The 17,572-nt window shown below is 45.3% G+C and overlaps 1 protein-coding gene across 11 annotated transcripts in view; it reads left to right on the top strand.

Moving 5' to 3' along the window:
• Positions 1-17,572, top strand: part of LOC118514267 (RNA-binding protein Musashi homolog Rbp6) — a 529,948-nt gene that overhangs the window by 195,130 nt on the left and 317,246 nt on the right. For all 11 annotated transcript variants that reach the window (XM_036060991.1, XM_036060996.1, XM_036060995.1 and 8 more), the window contains exon 4: positions 11,556-11,637. In XM_036060991.1, coding sequence (XP_035916884.1) covers positions 11,556-11,637 — 82 coding nt within the window. The remainder of the gene's footprint in view (positions 1-11,555; positions 11,638-17,572) is intronic.

Below are 17,572 nucleotides of genomic sequence, written 5' to 3' on the forward strand. Positions count from 1 at the left end.
TTTTGCCCTACGCGGCTTCGCAGTCTGGGCGATGTGCGATAAACTATAAACAACAAACAGAACGGAGAACGAAATTAGAAACCAGTCAAAAGTTCGGTGGAGTTGTTGTGCCGTTGAGGAGACGCGCCTGTTTGTTAAACATAATTTCGTTTCAAAAGAAGACAAATAGACGCGAACTGTGATGGGTTAATGGGTGACGGCAAGGGCAACGGCAACTTGAAGCAGGCTTATCTTGGTTTGTCCTCAAGAGTCAAGCGGCAAAGATGAGTCCTCGAAGCGGCAGTCTTAACCACCTTCCTGGCTTTCTTCTTCCACACGCACGTTCTATTTGTCTCGAGCCAGCAAAAGCTGTCTTCTTCGTTTCGTTGACGGTTTCGGGTGATTATTTTACCATCGACATCGCCCTAATGATTTAAAGCAAAGCTATATTGCATTCGCAAGCGGCTCTTTAAATCGCCTCTCGCCCTGTTGTGATGCCTGTTGTCGTTGTTAATTTTTGCATTAAATGCATTTTCCACAACCACCGCCCAAGCCTTTGTCTGCTGTCTGTCGGCCAGTCGAAACCCGTAACCAGTTGACCACAGAGCGTAGTTAAACGAATAAATTTTCACCACAACTCTGAACAACTCCACAATTTTCTGGTCAATCCAGCCCAGCGTCCCACCCGCCGGCCAAGATGCCCGTGTCTAGGCAGTGTGAGTGAGGCCAGCTTTTCCTTTTCATCTTGCAGCCCGGTACGGTACGACTTTACGGATAGAATTAATGCCCGAGTGCCCGTACTCCGGATGGGTTTGAGTGAGCAATTTACACTCCACGGTGGCTTTCCCTTCTTCGGGGGTTTGCAAGATTGTGCAGGATTCACCTCAAGATTTATTATCGTCTAAATATTAAATTCTAAATACTTTGGACGTTCAAAACCGGAGGGTGCAGGAAAATGAGGGTCGAGCGCTCGTTGTTGAAATCGAGACAATCTGAGATTCCATGTTTGCAAGCTTGTATGAGCAAGGCCCCGATTGGTTGGTGCAGTGATGCTGCTGCAGCTCAGCTACAACATCATCGGGACAGTCTCCACTCCCCCCACGGATCGCCGAAGGGAAGAAAAGTGCAGACAATGCTGTTTCTGTCTTCCGGCCATCTCCGGTAATTAATTGTACTTTGTACAGCTTTTTGGAACGCCCGAAAGATGGGTGAACAAATGCGCACCGAACAGCACCGAAACGATGGCTGACAGGGCCGGATAGGAACCACGGAGATGCTGGTTGGGATTCGAAAATCCCGACCGTCAAACCCGATGGGTTCTTCGTGTATCGTAAAACTAGGCCCCGGCCGGCCTTGTGCGGGTTTTTCACGCTTTTTCTTTTAAAAGTATAATATTATTAAATGTACATCGTGACTACATTTATCCGCTTGCCGAGCGAAAATCGAATTCCATTTAAATGCATCCCTGAGCGAGTGGTGAGGACCTGTGCAGGTTGGCAGAAGCTGGAGGATCTTCTCATTTAGCGACAACTCCCCGCTAGGGGACATCATTATCTGTGCTAAGTGCTGCTACACGCTGAAGACTTGAATGGCAACTAAAATGCCATTAGCCCGTCGATTGTCGCCGCTCAAACGCATCCTTCGAGCTTTCGGGTCTGCCTCCACGCGCAGAAAGCTTCAAATTCAGGAGGGAGAGCGAGAGAGAGAGAGAGAGGGGAGGGTGTGCGAAAACCACCCAAGGTGGTGGTGTGTATTAGCAAGTCTACAACTACATCAATTGTCACTTTGTGAGCTCATTTGTGGCCATTTGCCTGAGATCGTGGGATGCTCCGGTCGAACCCATCGGGATGTTTGGCCTCAAACGATCAACTCCGATGCTCAGCGGGTCCACAGCCAAAGGACTCGTATCGGGAGGGGGTGTGTGCCTGGTGCGTTGATGCGACAGCGTCCATATACAATGCGGGAGTGGAATTAATTTTCTCACATCCTAATTAATCACATGAAATGTGCTGAATCGGGTGACATGCATAAGTCATGATGCCGTCGCGTTTACGCGCCTGCAACTTCATCGAGCTTCCATCGAGCTCATCCAACGTTCCTTGCTTTCCCCGGTAGCAGTCAGTTCGGTGCAGCATGCGAGCAGATCGATTTTCTCCCACTGGAAGCAAGCCAAACTGGGCGTTCGGGTGAGGCCGTCGATTGAGTGCCAATTGAAATTTTAAATGGCTTCGGTTGTGCGGAGGTTCTAGCTTAGGCCCGATGCATGCCCGTGTGCTGGCTGTCGCACTTTTGGGAGATCGTGAAGTGTTATGAAGCGCGAGCTTACCGTCATGCTTCCCACCGCCTCCGGTCGGGTGATAGTGTGTGTGTGTGCGTGTGTGTGATGAGTTCTCCCAGTGCTCCCACAGGAGTCAGGAAGCTAATTAGCGATGGGTCAGTTAATTGATTTCAATAGCGAGCCTGTGACAGCTCCAATGAGTTATTTTGTTACAGCGAGCGGATACGGTGGTGAATTTATTTTGTTTTCGGTTGTGTATTGAGAATGCTGCAGGAAGTTTGAACCGATATTTAGTTCGGTTCATTTATCGGTGTTTCTTTAGTTTAAATTCTCTCTTAAATAGACTTTGATACGGTTAAATGAATACATGTGTACTCGACTGTTCAAAAATGTTATAATAGTTTCAACATTTTTGAGCTTCAAACCCTTCTTGTTTTCCTTTTTCTAATCCTAAAGAAAACCACATTTCTGATTGTTCCAAAAATCCTAATACAAAACATTTTTTATTGGAAAACTATTTCGAGGAGCGTGTACCTAAGCTAAGGAACGAATAAAGTCGTTCGTTTCTTATCGCACAATCACGATCGTTTTCCATCCATCAAACAGCGGTGGGCATGAATTTTTCCTCACTAATTGCAGCACATTAATAAGCATAATGCTATCGCACAATTTAGGACCGCTTTACCCATTCACGACTTCATTGTCGACTTCATGACCACCCGTTTGTCCAAGGTCTATGATTGCCCGTTTTCTTCCACATTTACATTTCAACGTTCGACGCGTTGTGCGCGGATTGCTTACCAACAAAGCATCAGCTATACCAGCGGGCAAACGAGCACCATCACACAACCCCCGAGGGTGAACGAGTATGGTGGCCACACACAGGCCACCAGCAGGAGCTTCCTTTATTGATTAGTCAGTACTTTTGCGAGCATCGAATCGATCGAACGAAACTGTTACGTTCCGTGGCTCTGTCTTTCCCCGCAGGATGAGTTGCGTTCGCTTAATGATTGCATTTGCCCCGGACGATGGTAGGATTTCGCTTATCAATGTCACCGTTTCACAGCAGGCTCACATTCGCCGGGTATTAGTTGCATGCTGTATTCACGCAACTCCCCGCCTGTCTTGCCTGCGTTGCTTCACGCTGGAAGCGCTGCGATACCCGACAAGCTGCACCGCATGGTGCTGGCTTCATGCTGAGCCCGGAACAAGTTGTTGGTAACGAGACGTGCAGTCGCGGATCGAACTAGTCCCAGGGCTGCTAATGGGACCAACGTGAGCCGTAATTATATGTGCCCGGGCAGCAAATAGTGACGGTAATTATACGCTACAATATTGACAATCTATCAAAAACGGCGAGTGATTAGCGAGTTGTTGTGCTAACTTACGTGTACGGGGAGTTTCGTCCTGCCGGTTGAAGGTGGCGGTGTAAGCAATACGTATTGAGTCAGCGGAAATAATACGCCCGATCGGTAAGAGGATCATTCAACGACTGCATCACGGTTTCATCGGATGCAAAAAGGATTTTTGAGGCGTTCAGAGGTTTCAGAGAAAAACTTGAAGCATTCAAAGAATTATATTCAATATACAATGCTATTCAGTCCATGCATAATATTTATATTCAAAAATAAAATATTTTTCTATTAATTTAACCGAAATCTCAGCCAAACCTCACAAACATCTCCACTTGTTGGCATCAGCAAAGTCCTTTCATGCCATTCCGCTACCTAAAAAAGTTTTCCATTCTTTTCGTAGATTACATGCCCAGATTTTCCCACCGTAATGAAATGCTAAGCTCTCAAATCTCTTCAATGTACCGTGCGTCATGACCATTTGTATCCCGCTTCTGCTACCCACCTCCCAAACCACGTTCATTTCATGAATCAGCAGCTTCGTTTGAAGCGATTTGAATGGAAGTGTTTCGATCAACTTCAATTACCTTCACTCATCCTGATCTCATTATTCTGCTTCCACCCCGAGAAAGCGCTGGAAAACGGGCTTAACGATAAGCAGGGCGGTACAATTGATATTTACACCTACTTCAGCAATTTTACCACTCACAATCGGTGCTACTGTCTTCGTTTGGCTACGGTACCGATGAACACCATCATCGGGGCATTTAATCTTACATGTGAAAGGTTGGCACGATTAGAGTGTGTCTGGCAAACCATATGATAGAGCGGTGGTAGTGCGAGCGAGCGAACCATTGAAGGTAATGATGGCAATCGTATCAGCAGTACATTATTTTGGAATACTTTGAATCGTTAAAGTTAACAATGCCGAACGGTTAAGATGTGCGTCGGATGAATGGGAAGCACACACTGTACGTGTATGTAATGGCTACCAATCAGTTTCGGTGTACTGTAAGGACTTCTATGGAAAATGGGACTACAGTAGAGCATTGTTTCTGTTCAATGGTGTAAAGCAAAACAAAGTTGGGCTTTAAAAGGAAGACTCCAACACTCGGAATGACTTTCCATTAACCATTTCTCAAGAATTTCTATGCCGCTCATTCTTCCAACCATTTTCTCGATGTTATAGTTTAATCGAGCCCTAGAACGCATTGATTGTTGGTCACTTCCAAGAAAAATGCCTCCATCCTTGATTTCAAGTGCTCCGGGAGTCCTCCCAGAGCACCAATCACGCATCGTTCCACACGCAGCAATACTTACTAGAGCCGCAACACTCTAGTTCGTCTAGTTCAAACAAAACATCATTATCCTTAACACAGTTCGCACCACCGTCAAGAAGGATCTCTATCTCCTTCTCATACCAGCGTAGCTACCCACCACCACCAGCAAACCAGACAATTCAAAACGACGAAGGCACGCATTCAAACACCTTCCCTTTTGTTTTTTTTTTGTTCTTCCTTCTGCCGCTATTATGTGTCAGTGGATGTGTTATTGGTTGCTGCATCCATTCCATCATCGTCCAGCACATCAGGCCTCAACTCCCGTTCGATGATACCGGACGACAGCTAATGGTCCGCATGCGATGGACCACTGTTCTCGAACGTGTGAACGTGAACTGATAGTGAACGATTTTTTGATGCTCCTGGGAAACTTTCACTTTGAAGAGGGTAGCAAAACATAACGCACAATGAAAGGAACGGAGACTGGTGTTTTTTTTCTCCCTCTGTATCGTTTCGTGCTTGTTTTGTTCCCATTTTTCCTCACCGAATGACTTTTACACCCGGCTGGATGGGGATAAGGCGTTCGGTCCGGCCGGCCGGTCGCCCGGCCCGGGCAATGATGACGACGTTTATCATCAAAGGCATAACAATAAAATCGTACAAAATGATCGCCTTCTTACTCCATTTCCTTCAATGGGCCGCTCTCTCTCTTTCTCTCTCTCTCTTTTTCTGGCTCTTGCTTTCTCTTCTGATCCTACAGACAGCACGTATTTTGCTAGCTGAAAATAGGGTGATAGAAATTATGATAAAACAGACGGAAAAGCGGCAAAACCCCCCAGGAAAGCCAGCTGAAAAACTGGTCCCCGTTTTTACACGTCCGACGAAGAGTACTTATGTCTTTTGCTTAAGAACTGCTGGTTATAGAAAGGGGAAAGGAAACCAAGGGTGGGACGATGTGGGATAGAAAGCCCAGCCACAGTGCTATCAGTGGCCACTGGAGACCGATGGGATACGCAACCGATTACCGAGCGACGAATGACCACTTCTGCTGACGTAGATCGGAAAAAGTAATCTCACTGGTTTGAAGAGATTCTTCATACCCTGCGCTTTCCCTTCTTTATCCGCTCCACCCCCTTTCACCCCCGCGTCCATCAAGTCGTCCAGCCCGGTCTGTAGCTGTGGTTAGAATGGCAACCGACGCGCAGCTGCTGCTGCTGCTGCTGGTGGACGGACAGATGGAAACGATTCCTAACGAGGCCCATCTCGATAAGAATCCGAGAGTGATTTATCTCCGAAGACAATGGGAGACAAACTGGTTCCCTTTTGTGTGGGGGGGGGGGGGGAAACGGACGGGGAACTTCATCACCCAATCTTCTTTGCCTCCCCAACACACACACACACTCATACACACATATGCCTCCAACCTTTGACTACCTTTTAACTTCAACTGGTCAACAAGGGTCCGCAAGGCGGATGGGAGTTTGCTCTTATTAAAACTTCTGCTCCCATCAACCGCCGGTGAGGAGTGAACCTTGAAGGACAGTTCCGATCCTGTTTTTTTTTTCTTCCTGCCAGAGCTTTTGAGTACTTGATTCTCTTTCTTTGCCCACCCCGCCCGGCGTTCAAACAACCAAACCAAGGGCAAGGGGGTGCGAGTTTGGGAAGTGCTAAAGTAAACTATAGTAGCTCCACTTTTGGATCTCATAACGTCCAATTATGATGCTAAACTTCTCAAGTATATTATTTCATATCTGTCACTTAAATATGTGGTACCAGTGCTCGGCATGGCCCGGCAGGCTCGTCCAAGAACGGGAAGAAGGCGGGCCATGTCCGAACGCTACACATTTATGCGTGTCAAAGAGCATCCGGGTGACAAGCGGAACACACACACACATACACACACGCTCGCTCGTGCTTGGGCCCACCAGCTGTTACAGGCAGGTCGGTTCTCGGTTCGGTACAGTGCTGTCGTTTAAGCAATGTTTAACTTCCTGCCCAAGCCAAGTGGACTACGGTGTATGAAAATGGGACTTTTCTATGAAATATGAGCTCGATCAGGCTTGTGTTTAACCGGGCACTGGACACTCATTGTCTGTTGATATAGTGTGGTGCAGGAGTGTAGCATTTCTTCCCCAGCGTGAGATGCAAAGCGGTCGGTGCATGCTATTAGTAAAATGGGGAAGAGCTATAGACTAATTGTACCGAAAGATTTGTGTGCCTTGTCCAGGGTGTTGGGAAATCGTTTTTAAAAATGGCTACTGTTCTTCCCATAACTTGATCACACGCTCATGGATGACTTTAACTTAATTCGGTGATCGGATCACTTTCGCAGTCAACCAGTCCATCCTTCAGACCTTATCTCTGTTCAGATGAGCTCCGCACACAAATGGGTGAATTTTCACTAATAGAAAATGAGTTCTTTTGTGTCGAATGTGTAATGTGGTAACAAGCGAAAAAAAGACCCGAAGACCCAACACCCCACCCGAAACGCAAAAAAGGATTAATACCACCTACAAAGTATTACCGCACAAACAAAAACCCATCATATCAGTGCCGGAAAGTATACTCATTGCCATTTTACCCCAAACACAATGGGGCCTATTGTTAGCCGGGCCCCTTGTTTTTTGCATTCGGTGCTTTCCGTTGATAGTTTTGTCTGTGTCTGTGTGTGTGTTTGGTTCTTTTTTTTCTCCTGTTCGCCACGGTCTGATGTGTGTGCCCTATTTGCCGCTTTACGCCCGTTTTATGATACGTTACAGTGCCTTACAACCCCGCGCGCTGCCTCGGTAATTGGCTGGCCTTTCCTGTGCCCGTTCCGTACGGGAAATTCCACAAAGAATTCTGGGATTAGCAATCCCAGGCCCGGGATGGTGTGATGAGGATGATGTTGATGACGATGGGGTTACGATGATCATCGGGCCGCCACTAACCTGAGATAGGAAAACTTTAATGAAACACCAGTGAAAGTGTACCTAGTTTTGGTTTTAAAACAATTTCGATGTTCAACCGATCCCCAGTAGAAGAATTTGATAAAAACCATCCAGCCCAAAAAAAAACCTAGGAGACTAGCTTTCTGCCACCTTTTCCCGCTGCCTTCAGTTTAGAAAATCTACTGTGGACTGTTGGTGTAAGTTTTGCTGGGAACATCATGTTCTTTTTCTTTCGGGGGGTTTAGGATTTTTCAGGGGTTTCGGGTCATCTTAACGGGGCTGCAAGCCATTTTGGGCTAGCTAGCTGATGAGGCCTTTTAAGACCGGAGGAACAGTTTTTCCCAGAGTCCTGTACGGCTACAAAGGGATTTCCTTTGGCCACAACGAGCTAATGCTCAAACCGCAGACAACGCACCCACTCATACACACACATATAGCCATCCGAACCGCAGCCTTTTAACCTACACAGGAGCTTGGAGGGAACAGAAACGAGTGGTGGAGGCCGAATATTTTACATACCAGTGCCCTGGACCGTACTGGGGAGGGTGTGTGTGTGTGAGAGCAGATTAAAAGACTCTGGTACATGCTACATGAAGATATGCGTTGTTGATAGTGTTTTTTGTTTGAATGCTTCCAAACACATTGGAAACTTTAGTGTCTATTTTTAATCGACATTAGAATTGGTTGGTTGTACGAGACACGGCTTAGAGAAGACAAGCATTGTGAGATAAAATGTCATTTGTGGAATTAAAGGAATAAGAGAAATGGAAGGGAAACACAAACGCTGATATAGACCAGGAAATAAAGAGGTGAAAAAGTTATAAATCAAGGTTTAGAGCCCATTTCAGGTGATGAAGTTTGAAAGGTTGTTTTTGAATTCAAACAGACATGAAAATTTATGTTTTAAGCGTGCTTAACGTCTTATTGTCTTTCGTTGCTTAGTGATGCATTTTAAAGCATACATGTTATTCTTTTTTGTTATTTTTATATTTATACCACACTTTCTCATCTTTTTTCAAAAATTTGAGACGAATTCTTTTAATTTTCTCGTTTTGATACTCAACTTCCTTTTTGAATTTATTCCTTGTGATGAAACTTGCAAGAATCCTGTTGAGGTTAGATATCTTTCCTAACTTTGATATCACATTACATCGACAATTCGATTTACCAATATCGTTCGACAAGACTTAAAACCTATTGTTGGGGAAAAGCCACCGAACAATCTCAACTATTTTGAAAGAGATTACCATCCTTCCAACACTGACGAAGGACACAGGACACGCATCTTTGTAAATCGAGCCCATGTGCTGCAGCTCATGGCCCTTCGTACGAAGAATTGCAATCCTCGTCCAAACTTCTCTACCCTTCATTCCCCTCTTCGAAGGATACCTTCGAACTTCTTCTAAAATGGAGAAGTCTGCTTTTTAATTGTCGCTAGCCTTCTTGTGTTGTCCTCGCACCGTCTCTCGCGCACCAGAAGAGATCCGCCCCGCAAAGTAAACGCTGTGGTCAGCTGTGTGAAAGCTTTGTGTTGTTCTAATCTTCATTGCTAAATTTAACACCCATGTCCCGCACGTGCTCCCAGACTCCCCAACGCCCAATGCCGGTCCTTCGAATGTGTTGCAATTTTCTTCACCCATAATAAACGCACTTTTGCAAAGTATTCTAATTTTAATAAATCTGCTCTACCCATGTGCAGGAGGCACCAAGCCTTGTCGGTCGGTGGTTTGCGAGTTTAGTATGTGAGAGTGACTGAGAGAGAGAGAGAGTGAGAGGGCAGGAGCTTGGATGACCAGGGTTCGCTTCCGGGGCCGTGGTGTTAGCAACACCACAAACGAACACGGCTAGAGGTAGTAAAGTTTTACCCCTTTTTGTATCTTAAGTGCACGCAAACCCTACTCTCATCACACTTCTTTCCACCCCTCCCCCCCTTCCCTGGTGGCATAGCTCGTTACCTCACCGGGTATATCGGTCTCGGTGGGCCTTTCGTTCGTTTGAAGTTGGGAAAATATTCAAATTAATATCTTTTACCATAACCCGTAGCCGTAGGTCCGTAGCCGTTTTACCGAGCAGGTTGCGTTTCGCAACACATTACGAAGGGGTTGGCAGCGAGTAAATTGGGTGCAAGGGTACTACAAGTTAGGCGATGTATCTTACAACCTTCGCACAGTATGCATGTGCGAGTGGAGAATAATTTCATTTACCCAACAAGCGTTCATCGAGCTTCGGACGCGAACGGAACGGAACGGAAACGGTACCACAGTACTGAGCACAAACTTTACCGCAATTACCTCCTTTGGGCCGCATACGCATACCCACTTCAGCTTGCTTACCCACACACTCACACACACACATAGACGCTTCAGAGAAGACAAGCTTAAGCTGCTGAAGAAAGTGGGGCCCCCGGAGTTCTTACCGGAGTAAGACAGTGAGGTTGTGTGAGGTGGTAATTTAATTCCTATAAAAGTAAGTGTTAAATGTTTCGAAAAGATTAATCTGGGAAAGTTTAAATGAATTAAGTAAATTTATTTCTAATTTGAATCACCGAGCCCGGCAGAAAACGGAGGCGGGGACGAGGCGGACTCGGTACCGTTTCCATTATTTTCCCCGCTTTTCGGGGTTGATCCCGGGCCCAGGGATCACGGGTGTCTTAATATCGCTCAATAAGTCAACCCGCCGGGCTTGAGGGATGAAATAAAGGCCAATCGTGAAACAAAAACAATCCCCGCACCTGCATACCTTCCACTCGTGTCACGTTTCCCCCACAAGAACAGGTCAGAAGGTAGTTAAAATGGGCCTTCTTTTAGCCGAGAAGTTTTTGGGCAAAATTCGCACGATTTGCCCATTTCCGGTTGCATTCGGCAGTTACATTGTCGCCGACACGTTTGTCACGTTTTGCCTGACCGTGGACCAGCGGCAAGAAATAAATAAAACGAACGAAAACGATGCCCGAGCAGCAGATTACCATTGTTAAACCAACCAACTGGCCACGGCTAGGGGATGGTGGAATGAGAGTGGATTATGGGCCGCTACATATTTTCGAGTGCCGCGCAAAAGAAGGTGTTAGAATTCATAAATGTCAGGCCATTAAAAAAGTTTTATCTTTTCACGCACCAGTCCTCGCTTTCCTTCACAATTTTCCTCCCTCGTTCTGTGAAGGATGATGCGTCCGTTCGTCGTTTTGTTAACCTTTTTCCCCCGCGATTTCTCCAAAGAACACTAGGGTTCCCCGTTTTGCGTGACGATATTATGTTTCGTGACGCGGGCTGTTGGATGGGGTTGGGTTTTTTTTTTCTCTTCTCTGTTTCATTTTGCCCATTTACCTAGTCCCTCCAGACCTTAATTGAGCCAGCGAGGAGCGAACCAAACGGTGGGAAAATATTTATGCTAACGAGAACATTTCAATCCATTCGCGGGCGCATACGGTACGCTGCCGCTGGTTTTGGGTGGAAAACAGTATGCGAAACACGTGGTTCCACACGTGACAAACCCCAAACCCGGAGTCTAGCGGCAAGCGGTATGTTGCAAAGCAGCAGATGGAAAGCGGACGGATTCGAAGTGGTTTATTAGGGGTGTTAAATGGTGAAACGGTAGTTAGGGGTGCGAAGGTGCGAAGATAAATATCCTTTTATTGTGTAAAGGACAAATATATTTGAAAGTTTTATTTTATGATAGCTTTCTTCTGCCCCCGAATACCTTTTTACTAATAAGTATTTGTATTCTTCTCCACTTACAGAAAGTTTGAGGGACTACTTTAGCAAATTTGGCGAAATCACAGAAGTTATGGTTATGAAAGATCCCACTACGAGACGATCGAGGTAAGTTTAGCAATTAGGCCGGTAGCTTTACTGGAGCTGGGCTTTTGTTTTCTTTAAACGCTTGTCAAATAATGTTTTCGTTTTTTATGTTTGAAGCAAATTTATTTTATATCTTTTGTTGGAAAAGAATTTATTTTATTAGGGGAAAAACGAAAATGCTTTTGTTTAGTTTTTGTAACCCTTGAAATTTGAATCCTTTCTTTCCTTCTTCTGCTCACGAACAACCAAGAATAGTTCCACCACAACCACAACGACTGCGCACCTCGCGCTATGTGGCAGGTGAAATAATTAGAAAATAAAGAACTTTCACCATGGTCATAAATTTTCCCCCAAAACTAATCACACACTCACACACACACACACACATACGCCCTTCCTTTTCGACGGTCCGCTGTGTTCGATCGTCCATCCGCGAATTTTCTTTCATTATCCTGGCTTCGTTTAGGTTCGCACGGTGTTCGTTTATAAGTCTCCTTTTAGGGGCTAATGGGTTTGCTCGGATGCTGCCCTGTCTCATCCCACCGGAGGCAGTGGGCCAAATCATGCTTCCGTGATAATACTCGCGCAGCACTCCGGGATGCTTGCAGGGTGCGTTGCTTGCAGGGGGGGCGAAATCTCTGCCAGTAATTAACTGTTTCTCGATACCTTTGGCGCGCTAATGGGTTAGCCATTCCATCCCACGATTGAGCGTGAGTTATGTTTCGTGAGTAAAAATCTGAACGGAAGGTGCTTACATCCACACACACACACACACACACACACACACACACACACACACACACGCAGACACACGGACACACAAAATTTCACATACCACCTGGAATGGATGAGTGGGGTGGTCAAGCGCCGTTCAAATGGCCGGAAGCTTTCATCCGGCCTAGCACGCTCTTCACTATCAGCCGGGCTCATATTTTATGACACGTGTGTGTGTGTGTCGGTTTATGTGACTCCAAGGAAACATTTTCTGCCGGTTCTGTTTAAAAGTCATTTGCACTGGTTAAAGCGAAAACAGCTGCTTCAAAGTGAAGCTTTTGTGTAGGTTCTACAATTGTAAGCCGTCGGTAGCACAAGGATCATAAGTTTTCATTTTGTTTATGCTCTAGTGTGACGTTGTGAACGACTTCTTTGTGATCTTTATTCCCGAAAAAGCGAGGGCAAAAAAAAAATCTGCCTACAGACTTTGTCTTATTAAAATATATCTTGTTGTGGAGCTGTAAAAAAAAAATACACAGGAGCACTGAAAGCTTTAAAGAAACACAAAAAAGGCACCAAATACACACATTATTGAAAGGCAATGGAGTAATGCTGCTCACGTTTGAATACGGTACGCTACACGGTTTGCAACTGCTTCGAAAAACAATAACAATTTGTCTTGCCGATAATGATGATCTATCGTAAATGGGCCTTCGTTTTGAAGGGATTTTCTCACCAGGGGCACAATTTGATTACACTGAGTTGGAGGAGCAGGAGCGAGTTGTGCTTCTCAAGCAGCTAATTTATTGAGTTGAAAATGGTGAAATTGAACCCCTGCTTCTACCGACATTCTTTCTAAGGCATTATTGGGTTCCAAACTCACGAGAACTCCTTTGTCATAGGCACTAAACTTACCCGGCAAGTTAGTTTTTCAGCAGCGAACCTCATTAATGATGGCGGACGCTCTGAGCTCTGAAGAACTGATGCACTTTGTGAAGGGCAAATATAAAATCGGGACGACGAGAAAAAAAGTTCATAATAAACCTTTCCGAGCCGAGTTGCATGCAGGGGAAGAAGTTTGAAATTTATCACTCTTAATTTTCTCAACTCTGTACTGGGGGGCAATTTTTCTTATCAGTTTGACCGCAAGGCCAAAACGAAAACCCTTTCGCTTGCTCCGAACATCCGTCCATCCCCTCCTAGCAATGGTTCAATTTCCTACTTAGCGATCCTTTTTTTTTGTTTTTGGTGACTTCATTTTTTATGTGACACTGGCACAAAGCTAAAGCATCCAATCGCTGGAAGGCGCGATTCAACGCGCGACCAGGATGACTTCCTGGACGCTCGCTAAGCGTCCACACTGTCACGTACCGGCCTGCAACGGAAATGGCGGAATTGAACTTTGGTGGTCACTGAAGGAGAAGATTCCGGGTGGGGTGGGTTTCGCACGCCGAATGCACTCAACTTCGATATCCCCGGTGGCCATCATGATTTCCGGCTACAGGTCCCAAGAGTAATAAGGAATGGCGAGGGCGCTCATCTCATTGTGGCCCGGAAAAGGAAGCAGCGAGCAAAAAAAAACCTCGGGATGGCAATCTCAATTGGTTCATTACTTACCGCTAGGTTCAGGTTTTGTGAGTTCCAATAGTGAGTCGGGCGGAAGCAGGAGAATGTACCATGATGGTCAATATCATCATCCTGTTCAACCGGCAGCGAATAGAACAATGCTCTCTCTCTCTCCCGCTGCACTGCCGAGCGATATATATGAATCGCGAAGGGCAGTTGGGCAACTTAATTCCCAACAATTTATCGATAGTTAGTCTTTAATCAGAAGTTGGCCAATAAGTTTAAGCTCGGCTTTTTTTGCGAGAGTAAGGGAAACGGAAGTTGCATTGTTTAACACTAACAATGGTGCAATGCATCCTGTGGTGTAAGGAAAATGAAGAAAAATTGATAGAAGGTAATTGTTTGAGAGTTTTGGTGGAGTTCTAACTTATTACATCGCTTAAGTTTACTATTTCTTGAAAATATTACAAATTTAGCAACAGATCGTCTGATTCTTGGGGAAAATTGTGCGTCGAGGTTAACTTTTGGCGATATTTTATTTCCTTTTAGAAACATCTTATTCCAGATGTGTTTTCCTAGATAACCGTTCACTTATTTCCTTCACGCCAACCACCAACGGTCAAAGATTTTAACGCGTCGTGTACGAAAACAATGACGTTATCTGTAAGCGTCACTGTCGTGCCGGGTTTTCCCAAACCGCTTCGATTGGCAACCGCACACCGATTTGTGTCTGAGGTGAGTGAGTGGAAAGCTTTATCGCATCGAAGCAACGAACGGACAGCCCTGAAGGACGACAATAAAGACAAAAAAAGCCCCGTGTGTGCCACAGGAAATTGAAAAGCCAGGCGCCTCCATTACCCATTACATACTTTCGCTGAAGGTTCGATAGCCGGTAAGGCAAAGAAATCACCGCACGGATGCGATTTGACCAACCAGAAACGATCGTTCATCTCGTAGGCAGCAACTGCAGAAAAAAAACCAAACGAAAGAGCGTCCTTACGCGGCCTCCTGCTAAAGAAACGCGACTAAAGAACGGACGGAAGTGAAAAGTGAACGCGAATAAAAGCCACCCCAGAAAGCTCGACCCGTCCAGGCATCCAGGCTGGCACCACAATCAGGACACATCGCAAAACACAATCAAAATGTATCGCCCGCTGGACGCAGAATGTAGCCCGCCTGGGTGGGAAAGGCTAGGGATGCTGACGATGGCAAAGATGACACGCTGCTGCTGCTGTTGCTGGTCTGCCAAACCGAGGGCCTCGCAGTGCAGGCCACGCAAGACGGGCGAACTAGGAAGGAGAAAGTTAGTAAGCCAATTGAGCAGAATTAATTGAGTGTTGGTAATGCGATAAAATTTAACGAGTTTATAGGAAGGGCTAAAATATTGAGCGTGCAGGACACGGCTGGTGATGGCTGTGTGACTGGTGCTGTCGCGCTGATACGATCGCCGTTTCCTCCGGGGTGCAGTGTTAGTTTTTCATCAGCCTAACATAACTGGCCAGACAATTGCATCGAGCTGGGAAATGGTGGCTGGGAAATGCTTATTTTAAGGGTAATTTAAAGGGAAAGAGTTAAAATGAAATTCATTTTCAAATAATTTCTCTCACCAATCTTGCGATTTTAAACTTATTTAAAATACTTTAAAGATGTGAAGCTCACGTATTTAAATATTTTTTTAACAGATTTTATGAATAAAATTCAGATTTTATGTTTGTTCAAGCATTGCATTAGCCTTTTTTTGTCTTTTTTCTTGTGTTATGTTGTGTGTTGATTTTTAAAAATAACTAAGAATGTTTTCTAATATTGCCTACTTTTTCCAGTTAATTTATTTTCCTACTGAATGAGCGAAATACTTCTTAAAGTATTTTTATATAATCACTCAAATATTTATTGCTAAATTTATCCTTTTGTTTAATATTTTAAGTATTATGGTTTGACGACGTTTTGTCAGAAAAAAATCCTAATTTTGCCTCCTATATAAACCTATATAATCCTAAAATCCTAAATATAATCCTAAAAAAAAACCAATCAAATATTTTCCCACTGAATGTTAAATTTCCTATTTCCCTCCCGATACAATCGTTTTGATTGAACGTCTAAAATATTTCAATCCTCCCTCCGGAATTCGGCAACCTGGAGCAGGGACGAACGTTAGTCAGCCCGTGCCCATTTATGGCCAATATTTAATCATACAAATCTTGACAATAAAATTACCCATCGACGCAACGTACTAACCGTTCGCGTCGAGCAGCAGCATCCCAAAACGCATATGCACGGCTCGATGTAAAAGAGCTGTAACGGTCGTGTAAAAACCCATCATTTGCACCCGTGCTCCATGTTGCGTGTTTTTTCTTTCTGTTGGGGCAAATTACAATTTGCTTGCTTTGCCTATTACCCTGGCTTTGGCTTCCCGTTTGTGCCACGCAGCAAACGCACTTTGTGCATTGCGCTAGCAGGACATTATTCATTCGAGCATACGAATCGGTTTTCGGCGAGATTGTTTTTGTTGTTGCTTTTCCACGCCCGACCAGAGGTTTGTTTTAGAGCGCTTTTCCCCTGGACTTCAGCGCGTCGTCGATTCGCGGCCGTGCATTTTATGGGTGCGTATTATTGCCAAGCTCATGGCCCTCAGACCTGAAGCACTCGCTAGAGGTTTTTTTTTGGAGTCGATCGATCCGCTCGGTGGCGTTCAAGCGCAACATAAACAAACGCGTCCCGAAGAAACCTCCGGCAGGCCAACCATCCCACCAAGGACACCATCCCGTTTCTTCCATCAGTGCCTTCATTTGCCTACGGCAAACGTATTCTGTGTTTCTTCTTTTTCTTCTTCTTTCTGGTCGTTTTTCCTGCTCGCTCCGACGGGCAAGCCTTTGGATCCATTTTACATGAGCGAAAGCTGCCATAAATTAACGATTAATAAAAAAGCAATAACAGCTCCCGCATGATAATGATAAAATTATTTAAATTTATTATTTCTGAGCTGCGTCTGCTGCCACGGGGGTTTTTTTTTTCGGGGGAACGCGTGCCTTTGCTATTCTCCCAACGCAAGGATTCACTTTTCTCGTGTTTTCTTTGTGTGTTCCTCTCATCTGATGTTGTGCTTCCCATTTTCATGCATTCGTTTGCTGGCACTGAATGGGAAGCATTTTCAAAGCACTGCTTTTAACGAGCGCCACGAGCGGGTCCGGGTGCTTCGGTAGCGGCCGGAGCAGCAAAAAGTGAACGCTGGTGGCAGCACTTTTCATCACGTGCCGCAAGTGTTAAAGGATGATCAAGAAGGGGTGCGCCGAGAAGGAGGAAAGGGAAGGTAGAAAGGGAGGGGGGTTTTGTTGCCTTGCCTCGGTGTTGGGAAATCCGCGATGAAAGCACAGATAACAATAAACAAATCCTTGCCTTTATGCAATAAGTGTTGCTGATGTATGAATGTTAATCAGCATCTTGTAATGTATATTCAATTGTTTTGTTTTTCTTCAACACTGTGTTGAAGGCATTGATAAAGGAGTTGCTTCACTGGCAAGGCGCCGCGACGGCACTTCTACCGTGTAGTGTGCGCTATCATCCGATAGTGCATCCGATGCCATTAATAGACTAGTTTCCCGGCCAGTTATCGACGGAAATGGAGCTTCCTTCGAAGGTGAGCAATAAAAGCAAGCATATTTCTCCCTGTTGGGAGTAC

This window comes from Anopheles stephensi, chromosome 3 (assembly GCF_013141755.1).
Source record: "Anopheles stephensi strain Indian chromosome 3, UCI_ANSTEP_V1.0, whole genome shotgun sequence".
Taxonomy (NCBI): domain Eukaryota; kingdom Metazoa; phylum Arthropoda; class Insecta; order Diptera; family Culicidae; genus Anopheles; species Anopheles stephensi.